Source organism: Heptranchias perlo, chromosome 10, assembly GCF_035084215.1.
Source record: "Heptranchias perlo isolate sHepPer1 chromosome 10, sHepPer1.hap1, whole genome shotgun sequence".
Lineage (NCBI taxonomy): Eukaryota > Metazoa > Chordata > Chondrichthyes > Hexanchiformes > Hexanchidae > Heptranchias > Heptranchias perlo.
In genome coordinates, this window is record NC_090334.1 from 22,186,451 (window position 1) to 22,206,079 (window position 19,629).

General features: G+C 38.3%; 1 protein-coding gene across 5 annotated transcripts; it reads right to left on the reverse strand.

Annotated features, from left to right (window-relative positions):
• Positions 1 to 1,278: 1,278 nt before the first annotated feature.
• max (myc associated factor X) lies at positions 1,279 to 19,429 on the reverse strand. 5 transcript variants are annotated; one of them, XM_067991329.1, is made up of 4 exons: positions 19,202 to 19,429; positions 14,017 to 14,124; positions 7,970 to 8,093; positions 1,279 to 2,513 (listed from the first exon to the last, which is right to left on the reverse strand). In XM_067991329.1, exons 1-4 carry the CDS (start codon positions 19,235 to 19,237, stop codon positions 2,326 to 2,328), a joined length of 456 nt encoding a protein of 151 aa, XP_067847430.1. In that variant the 5' UTR covers positions 19,238 to 19,429; the 3' UTR covers positions 1,279 to 2,325. The 5 variants fall into 5 exon arrangements, with proteins under 5 accessions (XP_067847430.1, XP_067847429.1, XP_067847426.1 ...); XM_067991328.1 differs by having other exon boundaries at positions 14,005 to 14,124; XM_067991325.1 differs by lacking the exon at positions 19,202 to 19,429 and adding an exon at positions 18,967 to 19,143.
• Between the last annotated feature and the right edge of the window lie 200 nt (positions 19,430 to 19,629).

The window sequence follows — 19,629 nt, forward strand, 5'->3', positions numbered from 1 at the left end:
TCAGAAGTCTCCGTTTCCTTGCAAAGTTGAAATTTATATATTAAAGGGCCACTCAAAGTGAGGAATGTCAGTTTTAGGGAATGGAAATTTTCAGTTGTGGCATCTTCAGTTAACAATCGGACCCATGTCAGGTACAACAGGATTAGATATAAAGCTCCCTCCAGCAATGTGCCTCTATAATCTTTCCTCAACCCAAGAGGAGGAAACTTTACCACACCAGCCTAACATTTAATCACCCATATCCTCCTGGTGTGAGTAAAATGCAAACGAGTGGGTAGATTTATACTATGGGCTCACTCCCTCAATTAACTACTTTACACTACCCAAACTCATTATGTATGACCTTTACACCAATGGACAAGAGACTTTAATCGTATTCACGTGGAGATTAAGTAAAAATAGTTCTCAAACGAGCATCAAGTTCAATTCCTCTATGAAGGTCACTTTTCCATTCTGTAGATGGATTTAGGAACTTAAGTCATCCTATGCATTAGAATCTCAGTTCCAAATTAAAAAAAAGCACCCCCTTTAGTGACCACCTCAGCTGGCACAGGCAAAAGCCACAAGTAGAATTAGACGCATTCTAATAAGTTATTACACAGACCAAGATTAAACAAGCAATAGTAGAGTACACAATTAGTTCTGGGTGAAGTAATCCGGAGATCTTGACATTTTTCCGTCCACGACATTTGTATTCCTGTGGTCATTGGTCACAGGTACGTACTTCCATCACCTATTGTACAATTCTAGTTTTTATTTTTTTTAAATCTATTCCAAAAACTGGTTTTACTTTGCCTTCAATTGGAAGGTTTTTCTCAAGTCACCAACAAATATTATATTTGCAGATGAAGGTTTTTTTAAAAAAACAGAACTGGAAGCACCCTGCTGTAATGTCTTTTCCCTATATTATAACAGTGACTGCATTTCAAAAATACTTCACTGTCTGTGGAGAGATCCGGGACAGCCTGAGGTCATAAAAGGCACTATATAAATCTAAGTTCTTTCTCTTCTTTCTTAGAAATAGAAAGTCACATGGTTCCACTTTAAAGGCTGTAGCTGATAAAACCACAGGGCAAAACAGCTGTGGTCCTCAAAAGGTAAGCGATGCATTTCATATTTTAATTTAGCATGAATCCCATATTTTGGGATCACCAAGACCAACCCTTTCTTTCCCCTCTGCTCAACAGAAATGCCAAATTATGTGATTAAATTATATGTTATCAGTACCTTAATTCAACCCAAAGTAAATACACATTAAAGACCAGTAAGTATCACAAATAACAAGGATAAAATAGTTTTTATTTATAGTCTCATAGTAAAGGTCAGCCTCAACTTGCAAGACAATTCTTGGCAGTATGTACAACATACCTGTAATTTCCATGGAATGGAATCAAATAACAACAAAGAGACAAATCTACATAATGCTACAAGCTAGTTTAAGCTTAGACCAATAATTGAAAAGGCAGAGACAGACAAATGTACACACACCCCCGACATAGCCTGAATGGTGCTTGGCAGCCAGTTGATTGTTCAAACATCAATAATTAGCAGTTATGTGAATCAATTTAATTTTGTACATTGTATTATGCAGACTGAGGCTTAAATACAATTATTTTGGTTCCTGCTAAAACACTTAAACTTAACATACCCATTTTGGATGTATTGACAGTTTGATATTTCAGTACCATTAAGCATAGCTTTAGGGCACGTAAGCTGTTCCATCATTTTGTAAGGTTACATAAAAGCAATTCAAGGCACAGAATATTTGAATTTTTAATCTGTAAAACATTGAATATGAAAAATGAAACTTGTCGGAAGTGAATAGTTTTGAAGTCCACGACTTTTAATGCCAAGTGACACTGAACTTCTGTTTCATAATTGAAATGAATAAAATAAGAGCAAAAGAGTCTCAAAATAAGCTTAAAGAATGGTCGTACATGACCAAACAGTTTGTAATACACACCCATACAGATTAATAGTCCATCAAATAACTTGTGCCTTGCTTCCTTATTCTTTTAATAGCATCCATTTTCAAATCTAGTCTTTTTCCACTGGGTGCCACAGCTAGTGAATAAGTCTTAAGAACTGCTGCAAAGATCCTGTTGCAGCAGGCGGAGTCCTTAATAGTTTGACAGCTGCCATTTTGTAATTTCATGAGGAAGAGCAGTGAGTCCTTCTACTGATGAAACGAGATGCTATCCTTATAACAGCATCTATTGTTATAATCCTTAGAACACAAAGGGGTCTGACAGAAGACAAACTGAAAAGTAAAGCTATACACAAAAATCCCTAGTAAAAGCCAGCCAGTTTATTGCCTGAACGGGTTCAGCTTGCCTCCATTCGCAGTTTCTTTCTGGTCTGGGGTTCTTCAGTTTCTGACTCCGAAGTTGAGTCAGAGCCTCCGTCAAAGGCAGAAACTGCACTGCCCTTGGGATTGGTGTATAAACTGCTGTCGGAGGATGAAAAGTTGGCCTGCAGTTGGGCGGCTGCCCGTGCCTTTTCCAGTGCACGTACTGTAAGAGAAAGGCAGGTCAGTGATAAAACCAAAGAAACAAACTCATTCACTACACACTGCCACAGCGAAATCCCTTGCTACAGCCGACTTCCACTCTGCACATCTGACGTCTTCCTGGGACCCGCAACTGCAATAGGAAGAAGGCCAAATGGCAGCTTTAGTGGAAAATGAGATTTAAAAAAAAAAACAACCTGGCTACACAATTGTAACTTAATTTGTACAAATAAAGTAAAATTTTGCTTGGCTTACATACAAGTCTATGTGGACAAGATGGAAAGTTCTTCTTGTAATGGGAGTTCTATAGGTAAGAACTATTAGTAATACTAGATTAGCTCCAAGCATTTAAAGTTTTTTTTAAAATTCATGTTACATGGATCCTTACATGCTGTTGATTTGATTCAATAGTGCAGCAGTTACACTGCTGGATATCTAAATGCAAACAAAGTATTTTCATGCTCCGATCTAAAGCTCCTGTACTCAGGCTTGTCGTACTGATTTACTGATTGCACCAGGCTGCTTTAGAACGATGGAGAACAACTGAATTAATGCTAGGTACTGCATGAATGTTCTTTCTGTTCAGCCTTGCAATCTCTTTGCCAACATCATGTGAAGTGAAACTTCAAGGGAGGTTGGAGTGTTTGCAAACCCCCCATCCCCCGAGTTAGATAATAGTCTTAGAATCACTTTAGCACCACCCCCCACCCCCAAAATGTAGTGTTCAGCTTGCAGCTGCAGTTTTATTGTGTATTAAATCCATATCCATTCTGGTAGCAACTATCTGTGTTCTATATCCATTATCGGCTCAGGGTGGTCACACAAGTTTGTTGTGAAATTACTCCAGATTTGACCAAGCTTTCAGTAAGTCGCTACAAAATTTTATTTAAGTATATTAAAACTGAATTATCTTAAACTGTTTCATTGTGCATGCACCATCTTCACTGTACTGCTGCTACCACCTTGTGGTATAGCAGTTGTTGAGCAGTTAAGTTGCAAAGGAGCACAAAGCAGCCTGGCCTGTTACATAAGGGAAATTTACATGGAAGCTTAACCCTAAGACTGGAAAAGAATCAATCTTTTTCTATGCCAAATGAGAACACAGACATTCAGCAAACACAAGATGGAACCCACTAATGTGTACATGTAGCTACAGGTGAGGGGTTGCAAGGAGGGAAAAAGAATGTGTTGGGAGGACCGAGAAAGACACGATTACTCAACATTAGGGACTGTGTGTGACAAGAAAATAACTTCAGAGAAAAGCATCTCACCAATTCAAAAAAACCCTGAGGTGCGGGATGTTAATCAGTGGATCCACACGAGGGCAGGAAACAGTACTTGTACATTTCCTTCACATAGTTTTTTTGGCATTGTAACATTGGCATTTTATTGTTTTTTCTGTACAACAGCTCATCTCTTTATGGCAGAACTGAGGCACTAGATGATGAGAACATTTTTTAGATTCAGGTGAAATTCCAATACAATTGGGTAAATTTCAGGGGTGTTCTCTGTGCAGCAGATGAGGTTGAGATTTGATTCAGGTGCTCAAAGTCATGAACGGTTTTGATAGAGTAAATAAGGAGAAACTGTTTCCAGTCGCAGAAGGGTCGGTAACCAGAGGACACAGATTTAAGGTGATTGACAAAAGGGAGGCAACATGAGGAAAAAAAATGAACGCAGTGAGTTGTTGTGATCTGGAATGCACTGCCTGAAAGGGTGGTGGAAGCAGATTCAATTCAAGTAACTTTCAAAAGGGAATTGGATAAATTTGTCGGGCCATGGGAAAGAGCAGGGGAGTGGGACTATTTGGATAGTTCTACCAAAGAACCAGCACATGCATGATGGGCTGAACAGTCTCCTATTGTGCTGTATCATTCTATGAATGGAAAAGCGCAAATCCACAGCCTAAGACACAAAGTTAATACCTGGTAATGTACATGCGCAGAAATCAGTAATCATTCTGTAAGACTGCAGCAATCCGCTTGTGTGGGGCATCTGCTTACTTAAAAGTTTCTTTCACCTTGCTTTAAAATAACTTGCCTTTTAAAGACAGAACTACTACTGGCACTTCTATGTCCTTAAATGTGCCAGCAGGAAAAGTTAAGATCAGGAGACAGCCCAAAACGCAGATATTTCCATACTAGCAATTCAACTGATGACGACAATTGGACACAGTTGCTTCATACAATCCGATTTGCACATCAGATTTCAACTGAAGGTTATCTTAAGCAAGATATGTGGCAATGGCACAATGTAGGAATTACCCCACAAGTTAATGGACAACTGTGCTGATGACTTTCTGATGCAGGGCTGTACCAGCTCAGAAACAGATTCCATTGATACATCAACAGCAATCTTGGTGAGTTAAATTTTGTGAGTCTACAGAACAAATGTCATCAAGCGATGCAGGTACCAAGGGGCAGCATCAATAGAAGTTTCAACCATCCATATATATATATTCCTACGCGTGGAAGACAAATCAGAACTTCAAAGCCAATCTCTGATTTGAGTTTGCAGCATAGAATATCTATCATGGAACATAAAAGGCCAAAACCACCTATAATTTAAATAGTTTACCCTGCCTGGGTTTCCTGGTTTAGGGAAAACATTTCGAGGTCTGCCCAACTGAGGGGAGGCCAATGACTGCTGGTGGCATTACCAAATGATGGCACAATGCCCATCAATAAGGTATTGGTGATCTGACTAAGGTCTTCAATACACGCAATATGGTTTCACATCTATGATTCATATAGGCTGCAAAGTGATCTCGGAGTTGCAAACTGCAATTATTTTCAGTTTATTTCACCGTTAAAGTTTTTAGTATCAGACCTTTCCTCCCACCACCCAACTGCTAGTTTTCTTTCATCCTCTGCTGAAAGCATTGGCTCCTTGTGGGAGTACACCCACACACTGGGTGCTCACCAATACTTCAATCAAATAGTCATATGCAAGCCTTCAACATTCATGCACACCCAATTCCAGCTTGGTTCTTTGGATAGTCAAAAGGAGCACAGATCATAGCTAATTTTCCCCTTCCTAATCTAGAGGCAACAAATCAATTATAGATACTTTGGGTAAGATCAGCTGATTCGGTACAGACCGGGACTTGAAGCTGGAACTGTTCTGCTCTGTATGGCTCAGCAAGCCTTCCAGTGCCACACAAGACGTGGCCCTTGATGGCCCTGCAAAGACGTGGAAAAAATGGGCCCGTGGTCTGACTGGTTGGCCATATTGGCTACTTCACCGGGGTGTCCACTGATAGCCTCATCTGACTTCTGCTTCAGATGAGAAGCTAGGTACTGATCATGGGAATGTGTTTCAGCCAACTTATTTACTTGGTGATTGAGAATACTCCTCTGCAGTCAACTGGGTCAAGGGGGTGCAGGAACAGAGAGACCTGGGGGTATATGTGCACAAATCTTTGAAGGTGGCAGGATAGGTTGAGAAAGCAGTTTAAAAAAACTATACAGGATCCTGGGCTTTATGAATAGAGGCATAGAGAACAAATGCAAGGAAGTTATGTTGAACCTTTATAGAACACTAGTTCGGCCACAGCTGGAGTATTGTGTCCAGTTCTGGGTACCGCACTTTAGGAAGGATGTGGGGATGGTGCAGAAAAGATTTACTAGAATGATTCCAGGGATGAGGGACTTCAGTTATGTGAATAGACTGGAGAAGCTGTAGTTCTCCTTCGAGCAGAGAAGGTTGAGAGGAGATTTGACAGAAGTGTTCAAAATCATGAAGGGTTAAAGTAAATAAAGATAAACTGTTCCCATTGGCAGAAGAGTCAAGAACCAGAGGATACAGATTTAAGGTGATTGGCAAAAGATCTAAAGGCGACATGAGGAAAAACTTTTTTTACGCGAGTAGTCACAATCTGGAATGTGCTGCCTGAAAGAGTGGTGGAAGCAGATCGTGGCTTTCAAAACAGAATTGGATAAATACTTGAAAGGAAAAAATTTGCAGGGCTACAAGGAAAGGCTGGGGGAATGGGACTAACTGGATTGCTCTTACAAAGAGCCGGCACGAGCTTGATGGGCCAAATGGCCTCCTTCTGCGCTGTAACCATTTTATGATTCTATAACTATTAATATTAAACCAGGTATAATACTGCTGAACAAACCAACACGAAGAAAAAACAAACAAATCAAGCATAAGGTACGTTGACAAAAATGTTTATGGACCTCAGTAAATGTTATGCGAGTGATGGCATCATCAAAATAAACAGCTGCGGGAGTATTTTACACAGTACAAGGGGATATTACATGATTCTACTGGTTCAATAAGCTAATAAAGTATATGAATACAAAATGAGTGCTGTAATTTCTTCTTCTAAGATCTGCACATTTGCTCTCTAATCTTTAAATAGACACTGCTTCTACATATTATAAATGATATTACTGTCAGTAATGTCTGTCCATGTAAAAGAAAATATGAATTTAAATCAGTTCTTCAATGAGGCAACCATTTCCTTTTCAGTGTTGCAAAACAGAAAAAAATCATGTTGCAACTTTGAAACCTCTGCTTCCGGTTGCTTTGAAAGGATTAAAAAAAAACATTGCCAATCAAACCTAGTTATTTCATGCCAGTCTACATGCTAGACTGCAAAAGGACAACCATCAACTCAAATTTCAAACTTAGAACAGAGTCAAAATAGCTGCCATTGTTTTTTTCTAACATTGGATTTTGCCAAATGTTGATTAATCCCAGTACCACTTCGATCAAAAGCAGTGCATTATTCTGAATTTAAAGCTTTAGTCTTGTGATTCTGACAAAGAGCATCTGCAACATGTTACACTTGTTAAAGTCTATTCATTATTAAAGCAGTCTAACAGACAGCTCAGTACTTCTCCAACTACCCACATATTGCATTCAAATCTAACAGCCATTGGTCCATACAGCCCAGCTGATTAAATGCCCATTAGAGATGGCCTGTAGTCATTAGTAATGGGTTTCAATCCAGAATTAAACAGGTTTCCTTTGTGTGAAGGAAATTTCTATTCAAGTTTTCTTCAAATGCCAACAGCAGGATTTCTCATCCAAGCTCCCTGGAACATGTAAAACGGCTGCTGATGCCTTTGAGCAGCACAGAGAAGGATCAATAAAAACCCTCTCCATGACAACTGGGTAATAAGAGGAACTGTTAATAAAATTAGTCCTTTCTAAAATCCTGTGTTTTAATATGACTATTTTTATTAGTTTTAAAAATTGTATTCAGTTTATTTTTGAAAGTGTTTTGTATAAGGATGGGTATTAATTGCATCATCTTAGTGAAGCTATGTCTGCAGAACACTTCTTGCATTAAACAGATAATCTGTTACTGAATAAACAAAAAGGTACATGGTACAAAATTTTAGTTAGAATAACTAAACCCGTGGAAATTTCCAGACTTGGGCAATCAAAACACGTCTAGTGGCCTAAAACGTAAACAGTCCATTTCTTTCAAAAAGACTCACTTACCTTGCTGCTCGAGCAGAGTATTCTGTCGCTTCAGGTCGTCAATGTCTTGCTGATGTGTGTGGTTTTTCCGCCGCATATACTGAATATACTCTGTGGCTTTATCTAAGATTTGGGCACGGGATGCCTATTGAAACAAGTTTCAGTAGAGTGCAAATTAAAGTTATTGAACTGCTCTGTGCGGCATCAACTTTTAAGTTCAAATCTTCATTCTATCAAGGGGATATCACAGGGGACTTACTAGTTAAAGACAAAGCAATTACCAAACTAAACATTTTTGTTAACCAAAAGAACCAAACATAATGCAGATTTTTAAATCAATGTGTACTTAAACACGCAAAATATATGGGCTCCCAATACCCTAGAGTTTATCCAGTGAGTAGCTGAATCAGAGATTAGCAAGGATGTATGATTGATCCCTGTTCTATGCGGAGTTACTTACTTAATCTGGCATGGAAGAGGGATGGATGGTTGTGGGCAATACAGTTGGCCTCAACATCTGTGGGTTAGGATGAGGAAAATAGTCTCTTCTCTTTCCAGAGAAGTCCACATACCACACCAAGTGCTTTCTCCTGTACCAGGCCTAACAGCTGGTTATACTCAGTGACAAAGCTCACACAATAGCTACTGGAAGGTAGCTGGCACTCAAACCCATATCCCAACAAGAATCTGAAGCCTTCCAGAGAGGAGGGTAAGGAAAAGAAACTGGTGAGGAAAAAACATTTAAAGTCTCTTAAATGAGATACCAGGATAGTTTTATTCAATTGTATGCACTTGTTTTGCACCATAGAAATATATTGGAATGTAGCCTAAAATGTACTAATAAGCAAGTTAAAAACATTAACTTGTATTTAAAAAAAATAACAGTTATAAAAGAATTTGCCATGCAGAATTCTCAATGGTGCACATGATACTGTCCCTATAACTGATGGCCTAACTATAAAACAATCTTTCACAACCTATGCTAATCTGGATTTAGCTAGATATCCTTCTCCAATGGTTGTAGCACATCATTATTCTTATCCTTCCTAAACTAATGTTACTTATCGTTATAGTGTATCCATATCTTTTACAACTGACTAAGCTGCTGGTGCCAAACTATAAGTATCTTGCCTGGGTTACTGAGACTGACTGCATTATTTTGCCTTTCTTCAGTGTTGTTCCCAGACACTTCCCTTGCTTTACTTCTGGTGGTTCAGAGAAACATTGCAATTAGGTTTTATGAATAATATATTAAAGCATTATGCAATCAGTTAGGAACACCAAAAAATTTGATTATAAAGCAATTTTACAAAAGATTTGCGCAAACAAAACATCAATATTCTAGCTTTTGTCTGGTCTAGAAGTACTCAATTTTTTTTAAAAAACTGTCATGTGCTGTCAATTTGTTGTAGTGAAGACTATATTTCACAATTAAGACCGTTATTTATTCTTCCTTACGGATACAATTTTAACCTAAATATATGTGTATCAATACTCTCAACAAAATGGGTAGTAGCCAAGCAATCATTACAAAAAATATATAAATGCGACAATTAGTCAAAACAGGTCACCAACAAGGATGACCAGATAGTCTTTATTCAAAAGCAACTCATATACAAAAGTATCAAGCTTGTTACTAACCAACATTGTCTTATGCTACGAAAGGTGATGGAAAACTAAGTTCTAGGAACAAGGCAAACATATTGCAATAGCCTGCACTTCTCCAAACTTGATTTCTCACTATCTACCCTCCACAATAAAAAAAACTGAAAAAATGCATTTCCATGGTGACACTTCAATCCCTTACAAACAAGAATCAATTAGTTTTGAATTCGACCATAAAGGTTTCCTCATCGCTGTTGCTATTATAATAAACATATAGAACAAAGATCTGTCCCTTCAAAAAAGTTTGAAACAACATTTTTCTAGCCCTTTGTCATTTACCTCCACTTTGAAAGAATTTTTACATGTGTACATGTAGAATTCCACAGGTAAATTGAATGGGAAAAAACAATCTAATCTGACATAAAATCCTTTGTTGGAAGTTTTGGGTCGGCCGTAGATATTCCCTCTGGGTACAGTGATGCAGGTCACTCCTGTAAGCGGTCTGAGCATCTTGCATTTGCTAGTGTGCCCATACTATCTAATATCTAATTATGCCATAGCGTAACCCAGGGATCTAACAATAGGATTCTCTGGTAATCTGAAGTGGATATCTTGTTTTGCGTGCCCTCACGTGCACTTCTCCAAGCTTGCTAACGGTGGCCTAAAATGCTCGGTGAGACGAGGCTAGATATACATCATTAAGCTGATTTCACAGAACATCAAAGTAAATTACACCAACTTAAGTAATCTCAGTTCTCTCCTTGATAAAAGGGAAAATGATAAATCTTGCAACCTGTCCCTTTCGTGGCTGACTTGTTTTTGGCATTACCTTTCTTTCAGACTATTTCCAACTGCAAAACTGACCTCCCATATTTTAGCTGCCAATTCCAAACCTCAGGCCTACATCTCATAATCCCTTTACTCTGTGTGACATAGGAACAGGAATAGGCTATTCAGACCCTCAAGCCATTCAATTAGATCATGGCTGATCTGTTTCTCAACTCCATTTACCCACCTTGGTTTCGTAACCCTTAATACCCTGGCCTAACAAAATCCTATCAATCTTAGTTTTAAAATTTTCAATTGACCGAACCTCAACAGCTTTTTGGGGGTGAGTTCCAGATTTCCACCACCCTTAGTGTGAAAAAGTGCTTCCTGACATCACCCCTGAACTGCCTAGCTCTAAATTTAAGGTTATGCCCTTTTGTTCTGGACTCCCATACCCGATCAAATCCTTTAATCATCTTAAACACCTCAATTAGTTCACCCCTTAATCTTCTAAACTCAAGGGAATACATGCCTCGTCTATGCAACCTGTCCTCATAAATTAACCCTTTTATTCCCTGTATCATTTTGGTTAATCTGCGCTGCACACTCTCCAAGGCCATTATATCCTTCCTGAGGTGCGGTGCCCAAAACTAAATACAGTCCTTCAGACGGGGTCTAACCAGAGCTTTGTATAAGTGTAACATAACTTCCACTCCTTTGTATTCCAGCCACCTTGAGATGAAGGCCGACATTCCATTAGCCCTTTTAATTATTTTTCAAACCTGTCCACGAGCTTCGAGTGATTTCTGTACATGGACCCCTAAATCTCTGTGCTCTTCCACAGTTCCTAGCTTCTCACCATTTAGAAAATACTCCGATCTATCTTTCTTAGCCCCAAAGTGCATGAACTCAAACTTTCCCACATCAAACTCCATCTGCCACAGTTTTGCCCACTCACTTCATCTAGCAATGTCCCTTTGCACCTTTCTACTCCCATCTACACTATTTACTGTGCCACCTAACTTAGTGTCATCAGCAAAATTGGATATATGGTTCTCTATTCCTTCATCAAAGTCATTTATAAATATAGTAAAAAGCCGAGGCCCCATAACAGATCCCTGGGGACACCACTGGTCATATCCTGCCAATTTGAGTACATATCCATTATCCCTACTCTCGTCTCCTACCTCCTAACCAATTCCCCACCCATGTCAATGAGTCACCTCCAATTCCATGCGCTCTCAAAATATATTGACAGCCTGGAAGGGGGGAAACGGGGCAAGATGCTGGCTTGCTCTCTGGTCAGTGATTTGCTAGTTGGCCTGTTAATACAACTGGCTAACTCTCTTTCCCCCTCCCTCCCAACTACTTCTGGTGTGGGTTTAAGGAGATAATTTCTGGCTGTTCTCTGAATGTATGGAGCTGCTAATGGTCCAATAGAGCACCTTGGGACATTTTACCAGTTTAAAAGTGCTATATAAATGCATGTTGTTATTATGGATAATGATTCTGTGAAGGCACAATTGACCCTCACTGTATCAACTGTGTAATCCCACAAACCTGACTGGCTTTAAAAAATGTCAATGCCTGCAGCTTCTTTTTAAAAACCTGTATGAATTCACTATGTTTTAAAACATATCACTTAAACATAATTCAACATCAAAATCCTTTCCGTGAAGAAAAAAGTGATCAAAAATCACAAAACATCACAGTACTATTTTGCGATAGATGGAATTGTGGCATGGAGCATTAAGATCAAATACAGCTGCTTAAAGGGAGGGTACCGCTGGATGTTCACGGATGGGATCCATTTTGTTGTTTATGTCGCATTAGTGTCGCTTGTCATTCAACTTCTTCATCTTGACTTTTCCCACTGATCCACGAAGTATAGTTTTTCACTTGGCGGGGAGAGCAAGATATCCTGATTACTCTTCTCCCTTACAAGAACATCTAGTTTTCTGAATATTCCAAGGGCTGTAGCATTCAAATTTCAATTAACATTAGAAATCCCATACACTAATTGTCACGGTCTCCCGCTCTTCAATAACTAATTTTAGCTCTGTCCATCAATAGTAATATACCATCATCCCTATCAATTATATTTTCCTTGAAATCAAGAATTTTGTGTTCTCTCAGAACTAACGGCAATATATAGAAGTTATTTACTGCAGAATAATAAATTCATCCTTATTTACCATCATTCTTCCTTGAAAAACTTAGCCCATTACAGTAACCTGTACAGTAAGATTGTCAAACAAAACTAACATGACTGTTTTAAAAGCTCATCTAAGATACTGAATCCTCACTGGCATGTCACAATTATGACAATTCTTCCAGTTTAGATTTCATTGCAAAGTGATCTAGCCATTTAAAATGTACAATATAGTACTGGAACTAACACCAAATTATATGTACACATATACATAAACAATCTTTTTAAAAAGAAAGGCAGCCATTGGCCTGGAGCCTGAAATTTACCAGCAATTATACATGACCTGTCAATTTCCTCAGCAATTTACCACCAGCTACTATTACCTGTACTCCGTTTATTTAGAGAATGGCTTTAAAGGAAGAGCTAAATATGACAACCATGCTCCAGACCCCAGGCTAGCCATGAACAATGGGTGATCTGCTAGTATTGTTGTAAATGGATTATATACAATAGTCCATTTTAACACAAATTACTCATGTTTAAAAGAAAGAATGTATTCAGTTTTCTAGAAGTTTTCAGGTCCTTACCTAATCATTACTAACAGAGACATTGCTTTTCTTATCTAAAACATCTTACTGGGACTCCTTAACTTAGCAAAGGGGCCTACTGTTAAGTTTTGAAACACTAATAAATGCAAGTTGCATTTATATATGCAATTTGTGTAGAAAGAGGCTCAAACATCTCTTTTTTGTACACACATGCTTATCTAAAATTTCTAAAGTAAAACTCTAGGAATATAGTTCACCCTCCACTTCATACCCTATAACTACATCTAGTGTGTGACTGTACATTACAAAGTGACCTAACAGTGCACCTTAGCTCTCACCTCATAAGACTAATTCCGACATTAGATGGCAATTCTGTGTCCTGGAAATAAATTCACTTTAGACTGGATTAAGATAAACTAAATTAATTTAGACAGTCATAGTGCATCTTCCAGTCTATTTTTGATTACTATTTTAGATTTAGCTTGCTCCTTTTTATGTATTTTTTAATCCACATTAGAATACAAGAAATTTTAGGAATACGCAAATTGACATTAGACCCAGCAAGTCCATGCTTTTCCCCCCAACTGTTTGTTACCTCTTTTGATTTAACATGTTTTCATTATCGCAGTCAGAAAGTTTTACAAAAATAACTTGATCACCATATTTTATTTTAAGCATGCACATAATAAGATAGTAACATAATTTTAACATCGTATCTAACAGAAGTCTGTATTGAGTCAATTCTTAAGAAGATGTTTGAACTATTTGTAGCAACACTGTGATCAAAGAAGAATGGGCGCAGCAGGCCAAAAAATACACCAATTTTCTCTCCCAACTCTGAAGTACACCACCATATTTCAACAAAAACATTTGAAACTACCATTTCCCAACTACTTTTCTCCCCAAAAAGTTATCATTCTTTTACTTAACACTTTTACTAACCACAAATAAAAGAAGAAGGTAAAAAAGCTGCGGAACTTAACTAGAACACCGACCTTTTCACCCTGGAGTGATGGTACGGAGTCACGTAAACTATGAAAGCTGTCTTTGATGTGGTCCCTGCGTTTGCGCTCCAATGCATTGTGGTGTGCTCTTTTGTCCGCCTGAAAGACACAGTTCATTCTTTAGGATATATGTGATTTGAATCAATTGCAAGAAAACTTCTTTTAGTATTACAGTATTGTTTTAGCTTAAGCCACGTTAATGATTTACTTTTCATAAAAGCATAAACACATAAGTTCATATGGATTTCAGTACATGTTTTAACAATTATATTTAATATGCTGTCATTGCAAGTTACTTTAGCCAAATAGGTTAAATAATGTCCCTTCTGAATCAAAGGTCTGCAACCTCTAAAGACCAATATTTTATTTGGGGTTTAGACTCCCCCCAACCCCCCCGCCATTGACTGCATCAGACAGAGGGGCCGACTGCATCACTTTTCTCATCAAGTTGTCCCAATTTCTATTAATTATAAAAAAATTCAGAAAATTCTCAATAGATGCCACAATTCAATTTATCTGTTCTTCAGCAATCAACCGAGGTATAAGTTTTAAATGTTAAATAGTTAAGGAGCATTTAACATAATGCAGTTCTCATATACGGGTATAAAAATTATTTGATTTCAAGTGGTTTTAATTTCAACAATCCAAGTTTCTCAGTGAACGAACTTGTTCTTTTATTTTTATTCCATCCTTTTTTTTTAAAATGGGGGAGGGATGAAAAAAGATTTGTATCATTGCGACTCCAGAATCAGATTACCATGACCACTGGAGTGCCAGTAATTCTCCATCAATTTACATTAACATTTTCAGGTTTGCTGGGAATAGATTTTTATCAATAACAATGAACTCCACTGATTTCTGGATCACTGGAGTTCTAGTGTTTAAAATCTAACTACCACTTTTTAAGGTTGTGATCAATACTCTTCAAAAGCCACATTTTTGGTACAAACCTGACTAGAAATAATGGTAAAATATAATTGTACAATCGTATTTCACGATACAATTTCAGCCTTCCCAGAAAATCAAATTGCCACTTACAAGCAAATATTGTCCATATTTATCTAGACTAGACAAGTGACTTAAGGACTAGAGTTACGAACTGTTGCACATTTAAGTTTTGGGTAGCACTACTTCAGGCTGAAATGAATACCTTCAATTTTGGCCCAAAAAAAATAAAGATGGGAAGAAATTGCAATTCGTATGGGTCAAGTCACTTTTGTGAACTTATGTAGTGAAACAGAAGCCGATATTGCAATGGTACAAGAAAACTCATTATTTAATGAAGCTTTTCTCCCCTCTACACCTCTTAAAATATTTTTTAAAAAATTCTGCAGTGGAGAATAAAGGCCGAAGGTACTTGAAACACAAAACAAATTACCATGCTAGTTACGTAGCTATTAGGTTCACACACCCATAGCAATCAAATCATCTGCTTCACCATCAGAGCAGCTGACTTTTAACAAAGGCATTTATCAATGTAAACAGGGTTAGGTAATACTCAATGAGACATCTATGTCAAACTATAAAGGCACGCAATTTTACTCAATAACTAAAACACCCTTTTAGTGGATAAGAATGGGCACGAACCTTAAGGCATGCAACTATACTGCCAAAAACAATGCAAATTTCCTGTAGTTCAATAAAAACATACTTTTTACTGGGACAACTGAGGTAACATTTGAAACGATATGTTTATTTTACATTTTATTTCTTCTTGCCAATCTTAACTTTCAATTTGGTCAGTAACTGGCGAATAAATACATTAAATGCACGAATTGTGCTGAGCAAACTAGATGTACACATACCCTTTAGGAAAAGGGATGACTACAACCATGTTTTAGGACAACCAAGTACTACTGACTTGATGTGCCATCTTTCAAATTCCTGAACTCAACCACACCAACTGGGGTAATGGTAAAAGGTCAGACACATTCCACAAGGAGACAAAAATGAGGGCCAGTCACTTCTGGGTAGTTTTTGCACACTTCCTTGTGATATCAGCAGAGGATTGGAAGCAGGCTGCTTTAGCATCAAGTATGGAAAATAAAATAACTTAAAAAATTGCTGCATCAAGACAGAGATCGATGGATATTCGGACACTAAGGGAATCAAGGGATATGGGGATAGAGCGGTAAAGTGGAGTTGAGGTTGAAGATCAGCCATCATCTTACTGAAAGGCGGAGCAGGCTCGAGGGGCCGTATGGCCTACTCCTGCTCCTATTTCCTATAGACACTTATTAAGTGGAGTTAACAAAACTTACAGGACAAGCTAATTCCGTGCAAACAAAAGCTCCCCATTGTTCAATTACTTATCAAACTATGAAGTACATAGTATGGAATTTTGACCAAACAGGGTACCATCGCTGTATACTAGAGTTCGGCCAATTAGAGGCACTGCAATTGCCAATGAAAGTGTTGATAAACCAAATACTCCATTTTTGGCAACAGAAAGTCAAATTTTGAGCAACACTCAATGTGTGTAGATTTCTTCATGTTGCAATAGCATCAAATCCCTATCTGATTGGTAAACAAAATTGGGTTATTAGCTGAGAAAACTTGACAACTGTATTTTTTTGATAGTTTCTTAAACCTACATACGAACATAAGAAATAGGAGTAGGCCATACGGCCCCTCAAACCTGCTCCGCCATTCAATAAGATCATAGCTGATCATCCACCTCAACTCCACTTTCCCGCCCTATCCCCATATCCCCTTAGTATCCAAAAATCTATCGACCTCAGTCTTGAATAAACTCAACGACTGAGCATCCACAGCCCTAGTTCCCTAGACCCCTAGTTCTCGACTCTCCAGCCAGGGGAAACAGCTTCTCAGCATCTCCCCTGTTAAGCCCTCTAAGAATCTTATATGTTTCAATGAGATCACCTCTCATTCTTCTAAATTCCAGAGAGTATTGGCCCATTCTACTCAATCTCTTCTCATTGGACAACCCTCCCATCCTAAGAACTAATCTAGTGAACTTTTGTTACAAATGCCCCATTAACCATACCATGGGTAGATGTTCTTGTAATTTTCCTTACAATTGCAACTGCTTGGAACTCATTTTTGTTATCAAAGAAAAAAATGTGATGAAATGAACTCAGGCTGCAGTTAATCTAGTCCACTGAAAGTATTAAACCTGCTTGGTACAGTAGTACTTAAAATTATAAAAGTATTAACACAAAATGTGTTTCCCTCCATAACCTGCAAAGTGTATATATGCATTAAGATCACAACTATTTTCTCACAGTAAAGTTTTTTTAAATATACAAGCACCCCATAATCCTTCTATTCCCAGTAATGTCCTGCACATTTACAAGGCTCAAGTTCTGATTCGTTTTTCTCAGGCCAAAAATCATTTACCTGTTTTTCTTGATGTTTGAATGTTAATTACAATTAATTATTAAGACAAAATTTAACTCAATTGTGGCCAACATAATGACTGGTAATATTTTTTTCAACATTCCCTCAACACATTAATCTTAATGCAAGAGGACAGACAAATAGGTTGCAGACTCCTCCACGACTTTCAGTGCCATTGTCACTCTGTGCTTAGTTTACAGGAGACATAGCAAAATGGATTAAGTGGTATCTATTCAGGCAAGATACCCCTAGTGGTCGAAGAATGGACAATATACACAAATGCATGGGCTGGAGGATCCAAATGTCAGTCAATACTAGGACTTCAACCCACAATCAGAGGAGCATTTGGAGAGTATCTTGGCTATTATCATAGCAGCATGGTTGACTTTTGAATGTGACATTTTGACTATACTGTATGTCACAAAAAATGAGCTACAACTTTCCATGATCTCTTAAGCTTATATTGCTAGTTTCTATTAACTTAAATTTTAGAATATAATAGATTAGTTTGGATCATCAGATTTAGAACTAAAAACCTGGTTAGCATCTTTCAAAAACAAAAACTGTTTCCCCGATTTTAAATGCATCATTCTACTGTAGTGACCTGATCAAGGATATATATATATATATATATACACACACTTCCTGGAGTCCATTTTGTGTTAAACACACCACTCAAAAAAAACTCGTACATCTAACTTAACTATTTACATTTGTTATTGATCTTTTTAAAATGTTTCTTGAAGAACACGATTAAGGATCGCTTTCAGCAGCTGGTCATCCGAAGGCGCTGTATGAAATACATTTACACAACTGCAAAAGAAGAGGAAGGAGAAAAAAAGCGTCACGACGAATTTCACATGTTTGTTACTTTGTTCACTAGTACAGGTTTTCCATGTGTAAACCCACTTTCATGTGTAAAGTGGGGGGGGGGGGGGTTAAGTAAAGAGATAAAATACCTAACAAAAAAAAGACACAAAATGCTAGCGATTTCCAATAATCTATTTGTTTGGCTTCATTACAAGAGTTGACGCTTCGATGGATGTAAATAGGACGCGATTTATTTATTTTAAAAAATATTGAAAAAAAATCTCCAATGCAAGAAGAAAATCGACACGTAAAAGAAATCGGAAAATAAAAAAAAAATCTAAGGCGGCGGAGTTTTCTTTTGATGTTTAAATCGATGGCTGTTGGCCTTTTAATTATATATTTTTTTGCCATGATAAATATACACCATGTAACGATCTCTCGAGGCCTTGGCTGGATATTCGCCCAGTGCCAAGCTGTGTGGAAGATAGCAGCGGCCTTTCCTTAACACAGCCCGCCCTCCCCTTGCCTTCTCTATCACTCTAGTCTCTCTCGGACTCTGGGCCTCCTACAGCCAAACCGAAAATAGAGAGAAAAAAAATCCAATGTTTGAGGGAAAGGGGGGGAGGCCGGGGTGGGGGGGAAATAGGAGGCAAAGATTTACCAAAAAAAAAGTAAACTATTTTTTTTGGGGGGGGGGGGTGGTATTTAAATATAATCTTAAAAAAAAACAAGGCGTCGACACGGGGTCTATGTTAATCCTCCGTTACGTACCGCTGTCTGAACCCGCGGCTGTTCTTCCTGAAAAACAGACAAGTGCACAAAATGATCATAAAGGGAGAGAGTTGGCGCTTTACAAAAAAAAAAATCGATGAAAAGGAGGAGGAGGAGGAGGAGGTGGGAATCCGTAACTCCAGAGAAAGGGAAAAAATACATAGAATCAGGGAGGGGGGGAAAAAAAACCCAACACATTAAATTTAACGCAAATAAAAGACAAGGCGAGACTTACGTCACTTTCGACCTCGATATCATCGTTATCGCTCATGCTTTTAAACCAAAAATAACAAATGCCGCGATCTTAAAACTGAAATAAAAATCCCACACGCACACACAAACGCACACAATAATAATAATGAATGTGGAAACAGAAAGAAAAAAAAAACAGGGGAAACCAACGGAAATCACTCGTGACTCCAGCACCACCACCACCCGACAGGCCACGGCCCCCCACCCCCCTCCTCCCAAACACACACACACCACACCACACCACACATAGGGGACGTTTTGCTCCCGGCTCGACTGCGCATGAGCGGTGGGCGCGCCGCACGCCGGGAGTTGTAGTTTCCTCGCCCGCTGTGGGGCCGTGTCAGCTCTTGGCGGTTGGACTACATTTCCCACAAAGCCCCTTTGTTTTTCATCCACGAGCCGGGGCGGTCG